The 18,983-nt window shown below is 42.6% G+C and overlaps 1 protein-coding gene across 3 annotated transcripts in view; it reads left to right on the top strand.

Moving 5' to 3' along the window:
- Window positions 1–18,983, top strand: part of GPCPD1 (glycerophosphocholine phosphodiesterase 1) — a 158,554-nt gene that overhangs the window by 118,256 nt on the left and 21,315 nt on the right. For all 3 annotated transcript variants that reach the window (XM_030196300.1, XM_030196298.1, XM_030196299.1), the window contains 2 exons: window positions 10,163–10,224; window positions 11,694–11,759. In XM_030196300.1, the coding sequence (XP_030052160.1) occupies window positions 10,163–10,224; window positions 11,694–11,759 (128 nt within the window). The remainder of the gene's footprint in view (window positions 1–10,162; window positions 10,225–11,693; window positions 11,760–18,983) is intronic.

Below are 18,983 nucleotides of genomic sequence, written 5' to 3'. Positions count from 1 at the left end.
TGACTCTCACCTGCTACAAAATAGGGACCTCAAATAACATGCAGAGATAGCAGACTCTGCAGGTCTTGCAACATCAGAAAAATAGAAAGAAATGCATGTCCTCATGTACCATGCAAAATAAAGCCCACAGATGTACATTCTCAATACCAACATAATTCAATCACTAAACTGAAAATAAAATCATTTTTCCTACCTTTGTGGTCTGGTGAATTTATTATTCCAGTCTTTGGTATCTTTCCTCTGTCTGTGCTCTTAACTCTATTTCAGGGCCTCCTTTCCATTTGCAGTTTTTTTTCCTCACCTAATGCCCCGTTTCTGTTTGGCACTGATCTTTTGTGTTCAGCTTTCATCAGTTTATCTGCCACCGCCTCATATCTGTCTTGTATTCCCATTCTCTTCCCCTCATGTGCAGCCTGTCTCTCATCTTCCCTTCATGTTCAGCTGATCTCCCCTCTTACCTTCCCTTATGTACAGCATGTCTCCCCTCTTACCTTCCCTTTATGTGCAGCCTGTCTCCCCTCTTCCCTATATATGTGCAATATTTCACTCATTTTCCACTGTGGTATTGTCTCTCCTTCTCCTTTCCCTGCAGGTCCTGGAAGCTCTTTCCTCCCCCCTCCCAAGTCCAGCACCTCATTCCCTCTCCCCGCCCCCTCTCTTCACCCAACTCATTGGAACTGTCTGTTGCCTAATTGACCTCCCTGCCCAACACCACTCTCCCTCCTTGCCCCCGAATGCAGTATCACCCTCCTTTGTCCCTCATGCAGAACCGTTCTCCTTCCTTGACCCCTTGTGTCAGTCTTCAGAATTATTTCCCAGGTTGGCTTTTCCACTTCTTCTCTCTTGTTGTCTTCTTTTCCTTCTCTACATCTGTCTGTCACTGATCTGTTTTTGTCCACTCTTTCCCCTCATCCAAGGGCAGGCTTCTATTTTGATTTTTCTCTTTCCATCTTTGGGTCCAGCAACTTCTCTGCTCAACTGCCTCCCCCTCCCCTCTCCTTCCCTCCATTACTCCAGCCTCTCTCCCCCTCTTTTCTCACTGATTTATCTGTAGATCACCTCCCCCTCCCCAGCATCTCTCTATCTACCTAGTGGTCATGCATCTTTATTTCCCTGCCCACCCTGTACTGCTCTGCTCAGCTGATGGGCAACATTTTTTTCTTCTCTCCACCGTAAGTTCAGGCATCTTCCACCCACACCAGTGCCCCCCCCCCCCCCAAGAACCGGCATCTTCCAACCTTGCCCCCTTCCCTTCCTGAACCAGCATCTTCCACCTGTACCCATGCCCCTCCAGAACTAGCATCTTTCACCTGTGCCTTCCCCAGAACTGGCATCTTCTACCTGTGCCCCCCCCCCCCCCCCCCCCCAGAGAATCGACATCTTCCCCCTGTTTCTTCCCCCCCCCCCCCCAAAAAAAAAAAAAAAAAGAACCAGAATCTTTCACCTGAGATCCAGCAACTATTTTATGCCTTTCTTCCTCTCCCTGATGCTCTTCTGACCTTCTCATTCAATGCCAGCAGCATCTGGCGATCCAGGCAGGCCACTCCCTGAAGCTGTTTTCTACAGTTCCCACCTATGTGGGGTCAGGAAGTTGTGTCAGAGGAAGTGGGAGCTGCAGAAAGAAAGCTTCCAAGATTAGCCTGCCTTGATTGCTGACCCTGCTGGTACTTAATAAGAAGGTTGGAAGAGCATTGGGGGAGGAGGAATAAAAAGTTGGCGGATCTCGGTGGGGAGGGTGCAGATGAAAGATGCTGGTTCGTGCGGGGAATGCGGGTAAAAGATGCCAGTTCGGGCGGGAGGGCATTCGGCACATGTGGAAGATGCAGCATATCTCTGTGATCTGCTCGACCCACCTAGGAAGCATCCACAGAACACCGGTTGAAAAACACTGCTTTAAGATTTCCTTGTGGAGCAATTCACCCCTTCATCCCCATTTGGCGTGGAGGACTAGGGCAAAGGTTTTGTACTGACAAAAATGTAAATAGCCTTTCACTGTGCATAGCCACAACATGATCTAATTCAAATACCTTAAATGCAATCTACATTTACCCCCAGATTTTGTATATGGTGACTAAATTTATGCATGCCAAATAAATTGAGTGACTCGTTAATCAGTGTTAATAATTGGCTGCTAATAGAGCTGTACTGAATGTTCATATTCAAACCACATAGTGCCCTGAATACATTATACATATTTATTTATTGTTGCATTTGTATCCCACATTTCCCACCTTTTTGCAGGCTCAGTGTGACTTACATATTACCGTTAACGGCGTTAGCCGATTCCGGTCTGAACAAATACATGGTATGAATAAATACAAGGTGATATTGTGGTAGATAAGGTACTTGTATGGTAGGTACAATTGGGGGGAATTTAGGGAGGGAGGGAGGAGGAGTCAGGTAATGTCCATTACGTTCTTTGGTTACATTGTGTCGCAGGTGTCCATGTCTTTTTATGTTGGGTCGCTGGGGTATGCTCTTTTGAACAGGTCTGTTTTTAGTGCTTTCCGGAATTTAAGGTGGTCTGGCATAGTTTTTACTATTTTTGGCAGTGTGTTCCATGGTTGTGCGCTTAAGTAGGAAAAGCTGGATGCATAGGTGGATTTGAGTCCTTTGTTGCTTGGGTAGTGGAGGTTTAGGTATGATCGTGCAGATTTTGTGGTGTTTCTGGTTGGCAGGTCAATAAGGTCTGTCATGTATCCAGGTGCCTCACCGTAAATAATTTTATGAACAGTCGTACAGATTTTGAAGGTGATATATTGGTAGCCAATGCAGTTTTTCTCGGAGTGGTTTGGCGCTGTCAAAACGTGTTTTTCCAAATATAAGCCTGGCTGCTGTGTTTTGGGCAGTCTGAAGTTTTTTTTATGATTTGATCTTTGCATCCCGCATAGATTCCATTAGAGTAGTCTGCGTGGCTTAGTACCATTGATTGTATCAGGTTACTAAATATTTCCCTCGGGAAAAATGGTTTCATGCGTTTGAGTTTCCACATTGAGAAAAACAGTTTCTTTATGGTGGATTTCGCTTGGGTCTCTAGTGAGAGGTTACGGTCGATTGTTACTCTGAGAATTTTCATGCTGTCTGAGATAGGGAGGGTGTATCCTGGGGTGTTAATGTTTGTGGGTTCGTATGTATTGTATTGGGATGAGATGATGAGGCAGTGTGTTTTTTCTGTATTGAGTTTTAGTTGGAATGCATTAGCCCATAAGTTCATGATGTTTAAGCTGAGCTTGATTTCGTTGGTGATTTCTGCCAAATCATGTTTGTAGGGGATATATAATGTAATGTCATCAGCGTAGATAAATGGGTTAAGGCCTTGGGTGGATAAGGTCTTGGCTAGTGGTGTCATCATGAGGTTGAAAAGGATCGGTGATAATGGTGATCCTTGCGGAACTCCACAGTTTGGTTTCCACGGTGATGATGTGTTTGATTTCACTTGATAAGTTCTTGTGGTTCGAAAACCCTTGATCCAGTTGAGAGTGCTGCCACTGATTCCGAAATATTCTAGAAGTCTTAGCAGTATGTTATGATTAACCATGTCGAATGCACTTGACATGTCAAATTGGAGGAGGAGAATGCACTTTTCTATTGCTATTTCCTGTTTGAATTTGGTTAGGAGAGTAAGTAGTACTGTTTTGGTACTGTGTAGGGGTCGAAATCCTGATTGTGACTCATGTAGTATAGTGAATTTGTTTATGTAGTCATTGAGTTGTTTGGTCACCAGTCCTTCCATTAGTTTAACTACTAATGGGATAGATGCTACTGGGCGGTAGTTGGTAATGTCGTTTGTTTTTTTTTCTTGGTGTCCTTGGTATTGGGGTGAGCAGGATGTTTGCCTTCCTTTTCTTTCTTTCTTTCTTTCTTTCTAACATTTGTGCCCCGCGTTTTCTCACTCATTAGCAGGTTCAGTGCGGCTTACATAGTATTTCAGGTTAACATAGTAACAAAGAATGGATGCAGCTGTAATATAGTAAATAAAGAGGTAGTCGTTTAAAAGTGGATAGGTAAGATGAGCAAGGAAGGAGGATGGTAGAGGTAGGGGAATGGGGGAGGGTGTGTATTGTAGATACCCTGCTGAAGCATGAAGTTCAAGTGGGACGAACAGACGGATGCGGAAATGTTAAAGGAAATCAGGGACGCAAACAAACTGGGCAACACAATAATAATGGGGGATTTCAATTACCCGCATATAGACTGAGTTAATGTAACATCTGTACACGCAAGGGACATAAGATTTCTTGATGAAATCAAGGACAGCTTCATGGAACAGCTAGTTCAGGAGCCGACAAGAGAAGGAAAAATACTAGACTTAGTCCTTAGTGGTGCTCATGATCTAGTGCAGGGGGTAACGATACGAGGGCCCGCTTGATAACAGTGATCATAATATGATCGGTTTTGATATTGGCATTGAAGGAAGTGAAACTAGGAAATCAAGTACGCTAGCGTTTAACTATAGAAAAGGTGATTACGACAAAATGAGAAAAATGGTGAAAAAAAGACTGAAAGGAGCAGCTCGCAGAGTAAAAAAAACTTGCATCAGGCGTGGATGCTGTTTAAAAACACCATCCTGGAGGTTCAGGACAATATATTCCACGTATTAGAAAAAAGGGAAAAAAGACTAAACGTCAGCCGGCGTGGCTAAACAGTAAGATAAAGGAAATCATTAGAGCCAAAAAACAATCCTTCAGAAAGTGGAGAAGAGAACCAACTGAAAGTAACAGGATAGATCATAAGGAATGCCAAGCCAAATGCAAAGCGGAGATAAGGAGGGCAAAAAAGGACTTTGAGAAGAAATTAGCGTTGGAAGCAAAAATACATAGTAAAAATTTTTTTAGATACATTAAAAGCAGGAAACCGGCCAAAGAGTCGGTTGGGCCGCTGGACGAAAATGGTGTTAAAGGGGCGATCAAGGAGGACAAAGCCGTAGCGGAGAAATTAAATGAATTCTTTGCTTCGGTCTCACCGAGGAGGATTTGGGGGGGACACCGGTGCCGGAAAGAATATTGAAGCGGGGGAGTCGGAGAAACTAAACAAATTCTCTGTAACCTTGGAGGATGTAATGGGTCAGTTCAGCAAGCTGAAGAGTAGTAAATCACCGGGACCTGATGGTATTCATCCCAGAGTATTAATAGAACTAAAAAATGAACTTGTGGAGCTACTGTTAGAATATGCAATCTGTCCCTAAAATCGAGTGTAGTACCGGAAGACTGGAGAGTAGCCAATGTTACTCCGATTTTAAGAAGGGTTCCAGAGGAGATCCGGGAAATTATAGACCGGGATGAGTCTGACGTCGGTGCCGGGCAAGATGGTGGAGGCTATTATTAAGAATAAAATTGCAGAGGCATATACAAAAACATGGACTGATGAGACAAAGTCAGCACGGATTAGTGAAGGGAAGTCTTGCCTCACCAATCTAATGCATTTTTTGAGGGGTAAGCAACATGTGGACAATGGGGAAGCCGGTTGATATTGTATATCTGGATTTTCAGAAGGCGTTTGACAAAGTGCCGCACGAAAGACTCCTGAAGAAATTGCAGAGTCATGGAATCGGAGGGTAGGGTATTATTATGGATTAAGAACTGGTTGAAAGATAGGAAGCAGAGAGTAGGATTGCGTGGCCAGTATTCTCAGTGGAGGAGGGTAGTTAGTGGGGTCCCGCAGGGGTCTGTGCTGGGTCCGTTGCTTTTTAATGTATTTATAAATGACCTAGAGATGGGAATAACTAGTGAGGTAATTAAATTCGCCGATGACACAAAATTATTCAGGGTCGTCAAGTCGCAGGAGGAATGTGAACGATTACAGGAGGACCTTGCGAGACTGGGAGAATGGGCGTGCAAGTGGCAGATGAAGTTCAATGTTGACAAGTGCAAAGTGATGCATGTGGGTAAGAGGAACCCGAATTATAGCTACGTCTTGCAAGGTTCCGCGTTAGGAGTTACGGATCAAGAAAGGGATCTGGGTGTCGTCGTCGATGATACGCTGAAACCTTCTGCTCAGTGTGCTGCTGCGGCTAGGAAAAGCGAATAGAATGTTGGGTGTTATTAGGAAGGGTATGGAGTCCAGGTGTGCGGATGTTATAATGCCGTTGTATCGCTCCATGGTGCGACCGCACCTGGAGTATTGTGTTCAGTACTGGTCTCCGTATCTCAAAAAAGATATAGTAGAATTGGAAAAGGTACAGCGAAGGGCGACGAAAATGATAGTGGGGATGGGACGACTTTCCTATGAAGAAAGGCTGAGAAGGCTAGGGCTTTCAGCTTGGAGAAGAGACGGCTGAGGGGCAGATATGATAGAAGTGTATAAAATAATGAGTGGAATGGATCGGGTGGATGTGAAGCGACTGTTCACGCTATCCAAAAATACTAGGACTAGAGGCATGAGTTGAAGCTACAGTGTGGTAAATTTAAAAACGAATCGGAGAAAATTTTTCTTCACCCAACGTGTAATTAGACTCTGGAATTCGTTGCCGGAGAACGTGGTACGGGCGGTTAGCTTGACGGAGTTTAAAAAGGGGTTAGATAGATTCCTAAAGGACAAGTCCATAGACCGCTATTAAATGGACTTGGAAAAATTCCGCATTTTTAGGTATAACTTGTCTGGAATGTTTTTACGTTTGGGGAGCGTGCCAGGTGCCCTTGACCTGGATTGGCCACTGTCGGTGACAGGATGCTGGGCTAGATGGACCTTTGTCTTTCCAGTATGGCACTACTTATGTACTTATGTGAGATCTGTTATGAAGTGGTGGGGGGGCAGATTGTATTAGGTAACTGGGGCTGTTGTCCAGTTGACAGTGGCTGTTGGAGTATTTTTATCGCCTGGGTAACTGTATTTGTGTTGAGGGGGGCGAAATATGACCATATTCGGTCAGCAGGGTATTCGCCAAGGGTTGGGTCTAGACCATAATGAAGTTTTCTATGTCCATGTTGTTCTTAGGTAGGGTTTTGCATAGATTTACGATTTTTTTGTTGAAATATTTCGCAAGGTTGTCTGCAGATGGGATGTCAGTGTTGGCTGTGGTGACCGTAGTTTGTTCACGAGATGGTATAGTTTTCTTCGTGTTTTTGTAGTTCGGCCCAACTTTGGGTTTTTTTTTTTGTTACATTTGTACCCCGCGCTTTCCCACTCATGGCAGGCTCAATGCAGCTTACATATGATATACAGGTACTTATTTGTACCTGGGGCAATGGAGGGTTAAGTGACTTGCCCAGAGTCACAAGGAGCTGCCTGTGCCTGAAGTGGGAATCGATCCCAGGACCAAAGTCCACCACCCTAACCACTAGGCCACTCCTCCACCTTTTGGTCTGCCTTTTTGCGTATTTGTATTTCCTTTGTGATTGTTTCCATGTGTTGAGTGTGTGTTTTTATTTTTTTCCATACGCGTTCCAGTTTCCTAGATTATGTTTTTAGTTTTTTCAATTCTTCATTGAACCACAGTATCGCGTTTTGTCTACATGAAGTTCTTGTTTGTAAGAGTGCTATTTCATCTAGTATGTGTCTGCATCTTTTGTCCCAATCTTAGAGGTAATATATGGATTCCATTTGTGCTGTCCAGTCGTTGCCAGAAAGTAACCGGGTCTGTTTGGCCTCTCGTGGTGTGGGTTGTGTGGTCTCGTGTGTGGGGAGAACCCCTTTTCCGCCATTTTATGGATAGGTTTAATTTGTAATGGTCAGTCCATGGTGTTTCTGTCCATCTAGTTGTGTTATGGTTAAGTTTGATCAGTAGATAGTTTGTGTGAGAAGAGGTCGAGTGTATGACCCTTCGCGTGGGTTGTTTGCATGTGTGACCATGTAAGATCGCATAGGTCCTTGCATTCTCGTGCGTTGGTAGAGTTTGGGTCTTCAAGGTGAAGGTTAATGTCTCCTAAAACTAGTGTGTTGGAGTTGGATACAGATATGTTTGAAACGAAGCCCATAAAGTCCGCCTGGCTTTCGTTCTATTTGCATGGTGGTCTATAGAATAGTACGCAATTTAGGTGGTCGAGCAGGGTTTTATGGTGGATTCTGATTGAAGCTATTTCGAGGTGGGTTGTTATAAGATTTTGTCTGAATAGCAGTTTTAATTTGAATACAAATAATCTGGGGCTCTACTGTTGCACCTCAGGGAAACCCCTTTCAGTTCTTCTCAAACACAGCCAGAAGGGATTGCCTGTTCAACCCAGCCTCTTAAAGGTCTGGCAGAATCAGTGACAGGCAGTCAGGGGAAACCCACCCCCAGGGATATAGATGCATCACAGCCTTTCCCTAAAGTGATGTCAGCAGCAGTCCCACTGTCTGATTGGGCACAGGAGCTGAGAGCTGGGACTGAAGTGCAGCTGGGTAAACCCTGCCTCATGCCATGTGAAATCACTTTGGGGACTGGAACAGCTTTAAACTCTTGAGTTCGGTGAGAGCCAGTGCAGTAATTTTAATGTAAAAAAAATTTTTTTTTAAGTGTGCAGATTGACTGTGGTTGAGCAGGTGAGGGGGAGGAACTAAAGTGGGGGGGGGGGGGGAGTCAGAGAACAGTGGAACTGCATCTTTTTGGGAGGGTAGGCAAGGTGCAGTGATGTCTATGTTCTGACATCAACAAATTCATTGCAAATCCCAGATCTAATTCTGTGGTGGCAAGTAGCAACAACATGAACACACTTATCCAAATTTGAGCATATGTGCTAACGCTTTTTTGGCCATTCCTCCAACAGCAGCTAGACTCATTTTTGGAAAGTCAAAATACGAAAGTGCAAAACCCCTAAGACAGAAGCTCCATTGGCTTCCAGTTAAGAAACGTTCTGTATTCAAAGTTTGCACATTGGTCCATAAAATCATACATACATGTCAGACCTTATTGATTTACCTCCCAGGAACGCTAAAAATCATCACGTACATTCTTGGGACTCCACTTCCCTAGTTGTAAAGGTTTAAAATTCAAACTAGTTCATGCATCTGCTTTTCTTATATTGGCACACAACTGTGGAATACACTACCACTTAACGTAAAAAATATTCATGACCTTACCAACTTTCGAAAATCACTAAAGACCTACCTTTTTACCAAGACTTACCATAATAATTAGTAACAGGAACTCTTAACACATCACTACTTACTAGAGAATGTCTGTTTTTTGATTTATCGAATTGTTTAATCAGTCTGTTTTCTGATTTATTGAACTGATTATATCCATTGTGTTACACCTGTTCTTTATGTAACCAATTGTTTTATCTACTCTTGATTGACGATGTTAGGATATATTATTGTAAGCCACATTGAGTCTGCAAATACGTGGGAAAATGTGGGATACAAATGCAACAAATAAATAAATAAACTAGTGAAAGGCTCTTCAGTAATGCTGGGACCACATTTTTTGAAAGAACTTGTTTGACCCATGATAATTTGTCACGTTTAGTATTTTTGAAAGGAGGCTTGCTAAATTTTCAATAGCTTCCTAAATCCGATCTACATTTACTTTTTACATGGATATTTCATTGTTTGCTATTTGTTTAGGTGTTGCCTTCAGATTATCAAAATTCTGCTAAATCCTGCTGAAATAAACACTTGATCTCTGATTTCACGTTGCTTCTTTTATTATTTGGTTTTGTTAAAGCTCAATGCCAATTATTTGTATTTGGTAGTCAACCGAATGATGTTTTTCATTATTCGTATTCATCCGAATAGTAAAATATACTCTTTGGTACAGCTCTAGCTGCTAACAACCAATTATTGGTGCTAATTGGCCTTTCTGTGCTTCATATTCTATAACAAAGTGCACAGAAATCTATAGCGTGTAAATTCAAGGGGGCATGGCTGGTGGCATTCTAGGGTACGATCCCAGAATTTACATGAATTGTTATAGAACAGACCCAATCGCGCCGTTTATGTGCTTAGTCGCTATTCTATAAAGGGCACGGATCCTTTATAGAATAGTACTCAGTGCTTAAATTTTTCAACACTGATTTTTTTCAGTGCTATTTATAGAATCTAGTCCCAAGCGTGATGAGAAACTGTGACAACACAACAAAGCAGAGTTTTCAATGGCTTATGGTAACCCAGAATGGATATGAAAAAAAATTTAAAACTTCATCCATGGTGACTGTAGACAAGGGTCAGAGCATATGGTGTCATCTAAGCAACTCCATAGAGATGTTCAGAGACATTGTTTTGACAATATTTTTTTTTCAACTTTCAGTATCTGTTACAGAAGATGAGATTTCTCCGTCCGATAACTGCCCATTCCCCTCTCTTCAAGTTGTAAGTATACTACATCTTGTAAAGTGTCATACTAGCATACGTTTTTCAAAAGCAGTTTTTTCTACCCTTATTCTCATTGTATGTATGTCCCTTTTTCTCCTCTATATTGTGGAGAATAAGGGACATACATACAATGTAAATGTTTCCTTGGGCCTTTAATTTCTCATCACTTGAGAAAGATGACCCTTTAGTCATTTTACTGTTTGATATTTTCACGCTGGCCTACCAAGATAAACCTCATAACTATTCCTCCTGGAGTTTTAAATTTGTAAAGTCAGAAACCAAGTGCTTCTTCAAAAATACCCAGTCAGTGGCTCAGAAAATAACAAATCTGAAGAAAAGAGGGAACAGGTAACGCAACAGCCAGCTGGGATTTTTATCAAGTGAAGATGATCTTTGAAAATTTAAGGGTGTTTCAACTTTTATCTGCTGTATTGCATATATTGTATTGAATAGCCTTTAAAATTAAATATTTTTAAAGAATTATTTAAAATACCAAACTTGCTTTTCTCCAAGGACAGGCAAGGATATGCAGCCCTCCCATATGGATGATGTCCTCTGACAGTCCTCAGATCAGAGCAATAACCAAGCTTCCAAAGCTTTCTGCCATGCTTTACTGCAGCATGGCATACGTCACGACATGCAGAACCTCTCCTCCTCTTCCATGGAGCCCAGCACTGATGTGCAGTATAGTACTATGTACATATAATATACATATCCATATGGAGACTGGTAGATAGTCTTATGTTAAATGTTTAAAATTATAGATACATTTCCTGTTCTGACACACAGACTCCCGGAAAATACATATGCTTTTAAAGTTGGATGTAGCCATGCTGTTCTGTTTTGTTGGAAACTTTAGAATTTATGCGCTTAGCATTTTTCACCTTGGCCCAAGTGTCTAATAAGCAGCATTATATTTAACTTTATTACTTTTGTTTTAGCACAGATTTTTTTTACAGTAAGAATTACTGTCAAGGTTTGAATTCACAAAATTGTATGCTAAAACAAGAGCTGATTTTAGCACTTTTGCATGCAAATATTGAATCATTTCTGTTATAGGAATGTGTGCTAAAAGAAGTACTTTTTTTTTTTTAATTCTGCATAGTGCTGGAACTTTCAGCTACTGAGTTAAAATAAAGTTGATCTTCCAGTTGATTTTATTGGGCATCAGTTACAAGTTAAAAATTCAGCCAGCACAGACACAGTATCCCCTAATTGGGGACCCTCTGGAGATAGGATTCACTTATTAACCACCATCCAAACCCTATCTAGCTGCCCTAGGGATGTTGATAGGTGGAGCTTAGATCAGTGTGTGTTTGGGGGGGATAGGTGGGTGGGGAGTATTTTAGAATGGGGAGGGTGAGGTGAGAGTGTTAGTGTGGGATTCTATGTGAGGCTCTCCAGTCCTGAGAAAAGATTCCTGATTTGTACCTTGTTTATGAACACTGATTCTTTTCTCTCCATAGGTATTGGAAGCTCTGCCTGAAGATGTTGGCTTTAATATTGAAATTAAATGGCTTAGTCAACAAAGAGTAAGATTCAGTTTTAACATTTTCTCTCTTGGTCTGCTGTGTCTCTCAGCTGCCAGATAAATGTGACCTTGTGAGTGAGGAGTCATGAAAAGCAGCAGTAAATTGTTGAACCAATTTAAATGACTACATTTTATCCAAATCTTTTTCTCTTTAGAATTAATATTTTTTTGAAATTGGGCCCAATATTCAAAATGGGTTTTAACCTGGTAGGAGAGGCTCCTGCCCAATTAAATCCCACTGAGCTGGTCATTGTCAATATTTGGCAGCACTTAACACAACAGCGCCACTGAATATTGCCTGTGACATCTGGGCAGTGGAGGGGAAGTCCAGGGGAGGAGCCACAAGTTATACAGGCAGCTGCGACTATTCATTGCCAGTGTCCGCATAACTAAGTGACCAGATAGGACTCCACAAAAGGCTGTCCTAAATTTGCTAGCATATTTATACAGATGGTGGCATTGAATATTGGCCTACATCTGTATCACTTCCAGTTAGCAGTCTGAATATTCCTCTGTTCTCCCCTCCCTCCCCTGAGCACAAACATGACCCCTTCCTGTTCCCCTGCCCCCTACAAGCATTGCTCCATTCCCAAAGGACATCCCCCGTAGGCCCCCAAGGCCTATGTTGTGCTGCAGCCATTTTGAAGTCAGAGTCATATGGGCAGAAGGAAGTGGTTATCACTCCTGCCTTTCCATACTAGACCACTGTGGACTTAAAGTAGGCCGGAGGAGGGTGGCATAGGAGGTTGGAGAGGTCTTTTGGGAGTGGAGCAGTGCTGTGGGGAGAGGGTTTAAGTAATGGGGCAGTGCTTGTTTTGTGGGGGGAGCTGTTGTGGGGAGGGGGGAGTTAGCATGACAGATGGGGATCTGTCATGCTAACTCGGGGGGGGGGGGGGGGGGGGGGTAGGACCTAACCAATCCCCCTTATGAATCCTAGCTGATATTCAGGTGAAACCTGCAGAAAATGTCCTATACATATCCTATCCTGGTTGAATATTGTCAAGTGCTAGTGGCCAGTACATCTCTGGTAATAACTTAGATATTCAATGCCAGTTCTCGGACATGGCCTGACATTGAATATCCAGGTCTAATTTAGCCAGTGACAGTCGATGCTTAAATCACTGACTGCTTCCAGCTAAATATTGACCGGATTATGTTCACCACTTAAAGCATTGTTATCAAATTGTGGTTTATTCATATGAAATAATATTCAAATGAATTAAACATTTTCTTATTCTTAGGTAGTATAATTATTTAAAAACATTCTGTTTCAGGAAGTATGAGAACTTTGCTTCAATTTAGACACTCGGGTTGAATTTGCACAAATTTAAATGATAGTGAACGCCAATTGTCCAGGCTTGAGCCATAGTTGCTTTCTCATTCATGCCATGTTTCATATACATTCAAAATTAAATTATTTTATTTACTGTATGCCTGGATCAGAAATATTGGAAACACTTCCTTCATTAGTGAGCACTAGATCCAGTTGACCCCTTCCCTCATGGGTTCTGGTACTATTTGTCTGAGCAAGGCACTTTGACAGGCGTCCACGATCTCCCTACTTCTTTCTGATTCTGCCGACAGGACATTCCAATCCAGATCAGTTGAAATCTCCTAACAGTAGCACCTCCCCATTCATACCAAGCTTTTGAATATCTTCTATCAGATCCTTGTCTAGCTTCTCCATTTGTGCTAGGGGTCTGTAGATAACAACAGTGTGGATACAGGTTCCATCTTCTCTTTCTAGGACAATCTATAAATCTTTTTCCTTTACCAAGGGTCCTTGCATTTCAGCTGCTCTTATATTGTTTCTCACATACAGCACCACTCCTCCACCTCTTTGGCTGGCCCTATCCTTCCTAAAAAGATTGTAGCCGGTATGGTCACATCCCATTCATCAGGGTTTCCAAATCTTGAACCTTTTTTATTTGAACTATGAGAATTTGTGCTCATTTCATTCCATGTGCTAAGTGAGTTTGGTTGTTTTTCTGTATTCAGATGACTTTTCCCTCTGCCATCATCTAGGGGTAACTTTCTGAATTCCCTTGGTTCCTTTTGCCACCCCACCCCCTCCCGTAGTTTAAATGTCTAGAAACATACCCTCTGAATTTTCTGAATTTGTCCCCGAGGATCTTTTTTCCTGTCACAGAAATATGTAGCCCGTCATTACAGTACAGCCTGTTATTTTTCCATGATGTAAATAGGAACAACAAACATAGTTTGAAATGTCTATATGCAAATGCCAGGAGCCTAAGAAATAAGATGGGAGAGTTAGAATATATTGCACTAAATGAAAAATTAGATATAATAGGCATCTCTGAGACCTGGTAGAAGGAAGATAACCAGTGGGACACTGTCATACCGGGGTACAAATTATATCATAGTGATAGGATGGATCGAATTGGTGGAGGGGGTAACATTATATATTAAGGAGAGCCTTGAATCAAATAAATTGAAAATTCTGCAGGAAACAAAACACTTCTTGGAATCACTGTGGGTTGAAATTCCATGTGTAAAGGGAAAAGGATAGTGATAGGGAGTGTACTACCGAACGCCTGTCCAGGATGAACAGACTGATGCAGAAATGTTAAAGGAAATTAGGGACGCAAACAAACTGGGCAACACAATAATAATGGGTGATTTTAATTACCCCTATATTGACTGGGTAAATGTAACATCAGGGCATGCTAGGAAGGTAAAATTCCTGGATGAAATCAAGGACTGCTTTATGGAGCAGCTGGTACAGGAGCTGACAAGAGAAGGAAAAATTCTAGACCTAGTTCTTAGTGGAGCGCATGATCTGGTGCGGGAGGTAATGGTGCTGGGGCCGCTTGATAACAGTGATCATAATATGATCGGATTTGATATTAGCTTTGAAGTAAGTATGCATAGGAAATCAAATACGTTAGCGTTTATCTTTAAAAAAGGAGACTATGATAAAATGAGAAGAACGGTGAAAAAAAAAAACCTTAGAGGAGCGACTGCAAGGGTCAAAAATTTACAGCAGGCGTGGATGCTGTTCAAAAACATCCTGGAAGCCCAGACCAAATATATTCCGCGTATTAAAAAAGGAGGACAGAAGACCAAACGACAGCCGGCATGGTTAAAAAGTGAGGTGAAGGAAGCTATTAGAGCTAAAAGAAAATCCTTCAGAAAATGGAAGAAAGAACCGACTGAAAATAATAAGAAACAGCATAAGGAATGTCAAGTCAAATACAAAGCACTGATAAGGAAGGCTAAGAGGGACTTCGAAAAAAAGATTGCGTTGGAGGCAAAAACACACAGTAAACATTTTTTCTTTTTTTAGGTATATTAAAAGCAGGAAGCCGGCAAAAGAATTGGTTGGACCGCTAGATGACCGAGGAGTAAAAGGGACGATCAGGGAAGACAAAGCTGTAGCAGAGAGATTAAATGAATTCTTTGCTTCGGTCTTCACTGAGGAAGATTTGGGTGGGATACCAGTGCCAGAAATGGTATTCGAAGCTGACGAGTCGGAGAAACTTAATGAATTCTCTGTAAACCTGGAGGATGTAATGGGGCAGTTCTACAAACTGAAGAGTAGCAAATCTCCTGGACCGGATGGTATTCATCCCAGAGTACTGATAGAACTGAAAAATGAACTTGCGGAGCTATTGTTAATAATATGTAATTTATCCTTAAAATCGAGCATGGTACCAGAAGATTGGAGGGTGGCCAATGTAGCATCGATTTTTAAAAAAGGTTCTAGAGGATATCCGGGAAATTGTAGACCAGTGAGTCTGATGTCGGTGCTGGGCAAAATGGTAGAGACTATTATAAAGAACAAAATTACAGAGCATATTCAAAAGCATGGATGAATGAGACAAAGTCAACATGGATTTAGTGAAGGGAAATCTTACCTCACCAATCTACTACATTTCTTAGAAGGGGTGAACAAACATGTGGATAAAGGTGAGCTGATTGATATTGTGTATCTGGATTTTCAGAAGGCATTTGACAAAGTACCTCATGAAAGACTCCAGAGGAAATTGGAGAGTCATACAATAGGAGGTACTGTTTTATTGTGGATTAAAAACTGGTTAAAAGATAGAAAACAGAGAGTAGGGTTAAATGGTTAGTATTCTCAATGGAGAAGGGTAGTTAGTGGGTTCCCCAGGGGTCTGTGCTGGGACCGCTGCTTTTTAACATATTTATAAATGACCTAGAGATGGGAGTAACTAGTGAGGTAATTAAATTAAAGCTAATGGAGAGCATGGTGAACAAACAGCTCACTGAGTATCTTGACAGGTTCACCATATTCAATGAATCGCAGTCTGGATTTCACACCCTTCACAGCACTTAAACTGTGCTTGTCACGCTTCTATCAAGCTTCAAGCAAGAAATAGCATTAGGGAGAAGCATTCTTCTACTGCAATTTGACTTGTCAAGTGCTTTTGACATGGTGGACCATGCCATCCTGTTAAGACTTCTCGACTACTTTGGTGTCGGTGGGCATGTCCTAGCCTGGCTAGCCAGTTTCTTAACCACCAGGACCTACCAATGTGAAGTCCAACTCACGGTTATCTTCTCCGTGGCACGGTAATGCTGATTCCCCTGACCTGCAGCCCTTTCAAAGCTTGGTCTTCACCCATTTATCTATGCAGATGATGTTACTATTTTACATCCCTTTTCGGACAAGCTTCGCTGAATACTTACTAAAGAGATCAGCCTTGGAATAAACACCATGCTCACCTAGGCCAACTCCTTCAAAGTAAAACTTAACACCGAAAAAAAACTCATTGCCTTATTCTTACCTCTCCCTTTAATAAATTCAGGACCCGCTACCTTAAACATAACAGGCTTTATTTTGCCCATCTCTGAGAGCCTATGAGGGGCATAATTGAATGAAAACGCCTATCTCCATGGGCGTTAATCTCCAAGAACGGGTCCGTGAAGGGGCGGACCGAACCGTATTTTGGGAAAAAATAGACGCCCATGTTTTATTCAACGATGTGTGAGCTGGGCGTTTTTGTTTTTCAGCGATAATGGAAAATGAAAGCGCCCAGCTCAAAACGAATAAATCCAAGGCATTTGTTCGTGGGAGGGGCCAGGATTCATAGTGCACTGGTCCCCCTCACATGCCAGGACACCAACCGGGCACCCTAGGGGGCACTTTTACAAAAACAAACAAAAGGTAAAAGAGCTCCCAGGTGCATAGCACCCTTCCCTTGTGTGTTGAGCCCCCCAAATCCCCCTCAAAACCCACTGCCCACAAGTCTACACCATTACTATAGCCCTAAGGGGTGAAGGGGGCACCTACATGTGGGTACAGTGGGTTTGGGGGGGTTGGACGACTAATAAGCATTAAGCAGCACAATTGTAACAGGTAGGGGGGATGGGCCTGGGTCCACCTGCCTGAAGTCCACTGCACCCCCTAACAACTCCTCCAGTGACCTGCATACTGCTGCCAGGGAGCTGGGTATGACATTTGAGGGTGAAAATAAAAAGTTGAGAAACTTCATTTTTTGTGGTGGGAGGGGGTTAGTGACCACTGGGGGAGTCAGGGGAGGTCATCCCCGATTCCCTCCAGTGGTCATCTGGTCATTTAGGGCACTTTTTGGGGCCTTATCATGAAAAAAACAGAAAAAGTGTCCTAATTCTAGCTAAAAACGCATACTTTTTTCCCATTATCGGTGAAATGCGCCCATCTCTGTTCGTCAGATAACCACGCCCCAGTTCCGCCTTCGCCACACCTCTGACACGCCCCCATCAACTTTGTCCGCATCCGCGACGGATTGCAGTTGAAAACGTCCAAAATCGGCTTTCGATTATACCGCTTTATTCGTTTTTGTGAGATAAACGTCCATCTCCCGATTTAGGTCGGAACTTGGGCGTTTTTCTCATTCGATTATAAGCAGGTATGTATACTAGGTGTTATTGTGGACCGGAACCTTACGCTGTTGGATCATACCATCTCAACCACCAAGAAAGCATTCTCCTCTCTCTGGAAGCTAAAATGACTGAAGCCTTATTTCCCAAGAGGAGTATTTTGCAATTTAGTCAGATCGTTAGACTTGAGCCGACTTGATTACTGCAACGGCATGTACACAGGGTGCACAGGCATGCTCCTAAAAAAGCTACAAACCATCCAAAACACAGCAGCTCGACTTATCTATGGAGCGTCAAAGTTCACCTGTTCCAGGCCACTTTGTGAGAAGCTACACTGGCTTCCCGTACAGGAGCGTATAACTTTTAAAATCTGTACCCTAGTCCATAAGATTCTCTATGGAGCAGCCCCAGCGTATATGCATGCCCTTGTCAACCTGCCACCAAGAAATTCACTTAAAACTGCCCGTTCTTACTTAAACCTTCATTACCCTGCGTTTTCTAGACTCAAATATAAAACCACATATTCTTCCACCTTTTCCTATATCAGTACTCACTTGTGGAATGCACTGCCTAAATAAGTGAAAATGGTTCAGGATCATCTGACTTTCAGGAAGTTACTCAAGACCTGCTTATTTGGGCAAGCATACCCTAAAGATCCTGTCGTACCTCACTGACCCCAGGACACTGACCCCTCTAGTGCTCTTATGGACTAACCCATTTCTTATCAACTAACCCATTTCTTATCTTTACCTCCCCGCCCCGCTTATCCCTTTCCATTTATTGTACTCACCTATTTGTTATTTAACTATGTAAGCCACATTGAGCCTGCCTACGGTGGGAAATTGTGGGGTATAAGCGCTGTAAAATAAATTAAATAAATAAATAGATTTGGTGATGACACAAACAGGCTTATTTTCGAAAGAGATCGCTGGCGATCTTCCGACACAAATCGGGAGATCGCCGGCGATCTCCTGAAACCAGCCACATCGGTATAATCGAAAGCCGATTTTGGCCGGCTTCAACTGCTTTCCGTTGCAGAGCCGGCGAAATTTCAAGGGGGCGTGTCGGTAGGGTAGTGAAGGCGGGACGGAGGCGTGCTCACGAGATAGCCAGCTTCACCCGATAATGGAAAAAAAAGCCAGGCTTGACAAGCATTTCGCCGGCTTTACTTGGTCCCTTTTTTTCCATGACCAAGCTTCAAATGACCACCGGAGGGAATCGGGGATGACCTCCCCTTACTCCCCCAATGGTCACCAATCCCCTCCAACCCAAAAAAAAAAATCAAAGTGCTCGTCAGGGACGTCCTAAATCAAAAGTATTTTTGCTCAGCTTTTTCAGTAGTACCAATGGGATTTGAATCGGCCACCTCTGGATTACA

Source organism: Microcaecilia unicolor, chromosome 3, assembly GCF_901765095.1.
Source record: "Microcaecilia unicolor chromosome 3, aMicUni1.1, whole genome shotgun sequence".
Classification (NCBI taxonomy): domain Eukaryota; kingdom Metazoa; phylum Chordata; class Amphibia; order Gymnophiona; family Siphonopidae; genus Microcaecilia; species Microcaecilia unicolor.
This window is presented reverse-complemented; position numbering and strand designations above follow the sequence as displayed.